A 3,316-nucleotide genomic window follows, 5' to 3' on the forward strand; every position below is an offset into this window, starting at 1 on the left:
AAAAGGTTTTTCAAAAATTTTTGTTTACGAATCTTTGCACGAGATCCATGGCTTTGAGTGACTCGGGGTTTCCGCGACGCGAAAAAGCGGTTTTCGCGACCCGACGAACCCAACACTTCTTCCAATCCCTTCCGAGAGCATCAAGAAGTGCTAGCAAACTTGTGGTGTTCTCTTCTCCATCCTTGTGTGTTAGAGAACACATCTTGTTCGTGTGGATACTTCTAGAGGATTGTCTACGTTGACAATCTTGAGATCCAGCACTTCCTTGGATGAGCGGGATTCGAAAAGGGCACACATCAAGGGTAATTTTCTAAACATATAGATCTAAGAGTAGATCTAGTTAGTAAACTCGTACATGTAAAATTTTGTTCTATACTCTTTGCACGGATCCGTTGGTTAGGGAGTTTCGGGGTTTTCGCGACGCGAAAAAGTGGTTTTCGCGGCCCGAAAAACCCAACATGGATACCTATGTTTGACATGCATACAGGATTTCCATATCACTCGGACTGTTTGTCCTTATACCCAGGTCCTGGTTAGTACAGTTTCTCTCCTGTTTACTTCAGATGCATTTTTATCTTTCTTATATCAGGAGACTGTACGCATGATTAGTGCTAGGTGTTATTTCCCTACTTTGTATATCAGTTGTACCTGCTGAGTGTTGGACTCACCCCGCCTCTATTGTTGTTATTTTCCAGGTTGATGCTGTCAGGAGAGAGTTCCAGTTGCTAGTCCCCTGCAGCCCACGAGGACTTATTGATCTTTTGGTTTTCTTCTTTATTAGACTATGTTTTGAACTTGTTATGTTTTGGATTGTTTTTACTTATGGATCTTGTATGGATTTCTTATCGTTGATGGACTTTGTTGTGGTTTGGATATGTTTTACTCCATGCCTGCCTGGACGGCAGAAGAGGTGAGTTTGTCGGATTTGAGCTTTACGAGTGTAGTGGAGTAGGGTTAATTTCGAGTCAGAGTATTATTCTTCCGTTTACTTGTTATATAAACTGCGTGGAATGTCTGTGTATTGTATTTTATTTCTGCTATCATTCCAGCCGCATGTGGCTGAGGTATGTGGATATGTAGAAAGTTTCAGATTGTCCTCCGTACAGGGGAGATGCTACCGAAATTTCTTCGGACAGGGACTCCTCCGGGGCGTGACATGGCTTGCTGGAGATTCCGCTAAAATCGAGAAGTACATCGTGGATCCTTATCTGATATAATACTCAGAGGTATACCATGCAATCTGATGATCTCTCTACAGTATAACTCTGCTAATCGATCCAACGATTCTGTCTTACGGATCGGCAAAAAGTGTGCAGATTACCTAAATTGCATCATGTCCCTTCCGGGTCCGGGGTAGCCCTACCACAAAATCCATAGTGATATGCTCTCATTTCCATTCTGGTATTTCTATCTTCTGAAGTAAACTAGCTGGCCTCTGATGTTCCGCCTTTACCTGCTGACAAATTAAACATTGTGTCACAAATGTCGCAATGTCTTTCTTCATGCCATTCCACCAGTAAGATCGTTTCAGATCCCTATACATGCGAGTACCTCTTTGATGAATCGCAAATCTAGATCGATAAGCTTTCTGTAACAAATCCTCCAGAACAGGGTGCGACTCGGGAACACATAACCTTCCAAGGAAATATAAAATTCCACTATCATCACAGGTAAACTCTGTCTGCTGTCCTGAGGTAACTCTGCTATGTAAGAACTGCAGATGCTGATCTGTAGCCTGAGCCTCTTTAACACGCTCAACAATAGGTGACTGTGCAACCATGGAGACTAGAATGTCGCGCTCTGTCTGTCCTTGCTCCACCAAACCCAACTCAGAGAAACTCTGTATCAGTTCAGTAACCATCACTCGGTGACAAGACAAAACCCCTCGAGATTTCCTACTCAAAATATCGACGACTACGTTGGCTTTTCCCGGGTGATAGTTAATTGTGTAGTCATAATATTTCAGGAATTCTATCCATCTTCTCTATCACAAATTCAGTTCCTTCTAGGTAAACAAATACTTGAGACTCTTATGATCTGTGTAAATCTCAAAGGTGATCCCATATAAATGATGTCGCCAAATTTTTAATGCGAAAATGATAGCTGCCAACTCCAAATCATGAACCGGATAGCTCCTCTCATGATCTTTCAGCTGACATGAGGCATATGACACCACACGCTCATGCTGTATAAGTACTACACCTAATCCCTGATAGGAAGCATCCGTGAAAAGTACAAATCTATCCATGCCAGAGGGCAGTACTAATACTGGTGCAGTAATGGGCCTCCGCTTGAGCTCCTGGAAACTCTTCTCACAAGACTCTGTCTAGTTGAATTTCTCTCCCTTCTGGGTCAATCGTGTCAATGGTAGGGCAATGCTAGAGAAACCTTCGACGGACCTCCGATAATACCCAGCTAATCCCAAGAAGTTACGAATCTCCTGTACCAACTTCGGCTGCTCCCAGCTAGTGATGGGCTCTATCTTCTGTGGATCGACTGATATACCTCTGCTGGAAACAATGTGTCCAAGAAGTCCCACCGAAGGTAGCCAGAATGCGCATTTACTAAACTTCGCATAGAGATGTTCTCGCCGTAGCGTCTCCAAAACTATGCGACGGTGTCGCTTGTGTTCCTCCTCCGATCGGGAATATATCAGAATATCGTCAATAAACACAATGACAAACTGATCCAGGTACTTAAGGAACACTCTGTTCATAAAATCCATAAACACTGCTGGAGCATTGGTAAGCCCAAATGGCATTACGAAGAATTCATAGTGGCCATATCGAGTGCGAAACACTGTCTTCGGAATATTTGTATCTCTAACTCTGAGCTGATGATAACTTGAGCGTAAATCAATCTTAGAGTATACACAGGTATCCTTCAGTTGATCAAATAAATCCTCTATACGTGGTAATGGGTACTTGTTCTTAATAGTCTTCGCATTCAACTATCGGTAATCAATACATAATCTCAGTGATCCATCCTTCTTCTTAATGAAGAGTATCGGGGCTCCCCACGGTGAAACACTGGGCGGATAAATCCTCTGTCCAACAACTCCTACAGCTGAACCTTCAGCTCCTCTAATTCTTTTGGTGTCATGCGATAGGGAGTCTTTGATACCGGTGCGGTACCTGGAATCATCTCAATCGTAAACTCGACTTACCTTTTAGGAGGCAAGCCAGGGAGTTCATCTGGGAACACATCTAGAAATTCTCGAACAATAGGAATGTCCGGGTGTCCTCGAAATGAATTTGTATCACCTACCATGGACAGCAAATATCCTTGATATATACTACCCAGCCAGGGTAATATC

At 43.1% G+C, this 3,316-nt stretch overlaps 1 protein-coding gene across 1 annotated transcript; it reads right to left on the reverse strand.

Annotated features, from left to right (window-relative positions):
* Window positions 1-1,387: 1,387 nt before the first annotated feature.
* Window positions 1,388-1,861, reverse strand: LOC122038754. Its single transcript, XM_042598678.1, has one exon. It carries the CDS (start codon window positions 1,859-1,861, stop codon window positions 1,388-1,390), a length of 474 nt encoding a protein of 157 aa, XP_042454612.1.
* Window positions 1,862-3,316: the final 1,455 nt, after the last annotated feature.

This window comes from Zingiber officinale, chromosome 1B, assembly GCF_018446385.1.
Source record: "Zingiber officinale cultivar Zhangliang chromosome 1B, Zo_v1.1, whole genome shotgun sequence".
Taxonomy (NCBI): Eukaryota; Viridiplantae; Streptophyta; class Magnoliopsida; order Zingiberales; family Zingiberaceae; genus Zingiber; species Zingiber officinale.

Excerpts from the sequence above, each read along its gene's own strand:
- LOC122038754 (XM_042598678.1), bottom strand. The coding sequence starts at position 1,861 with ATGGTTACTGAACTGATACAGAGTTTCTCTGAGTTGGGTTTGGTGGAG.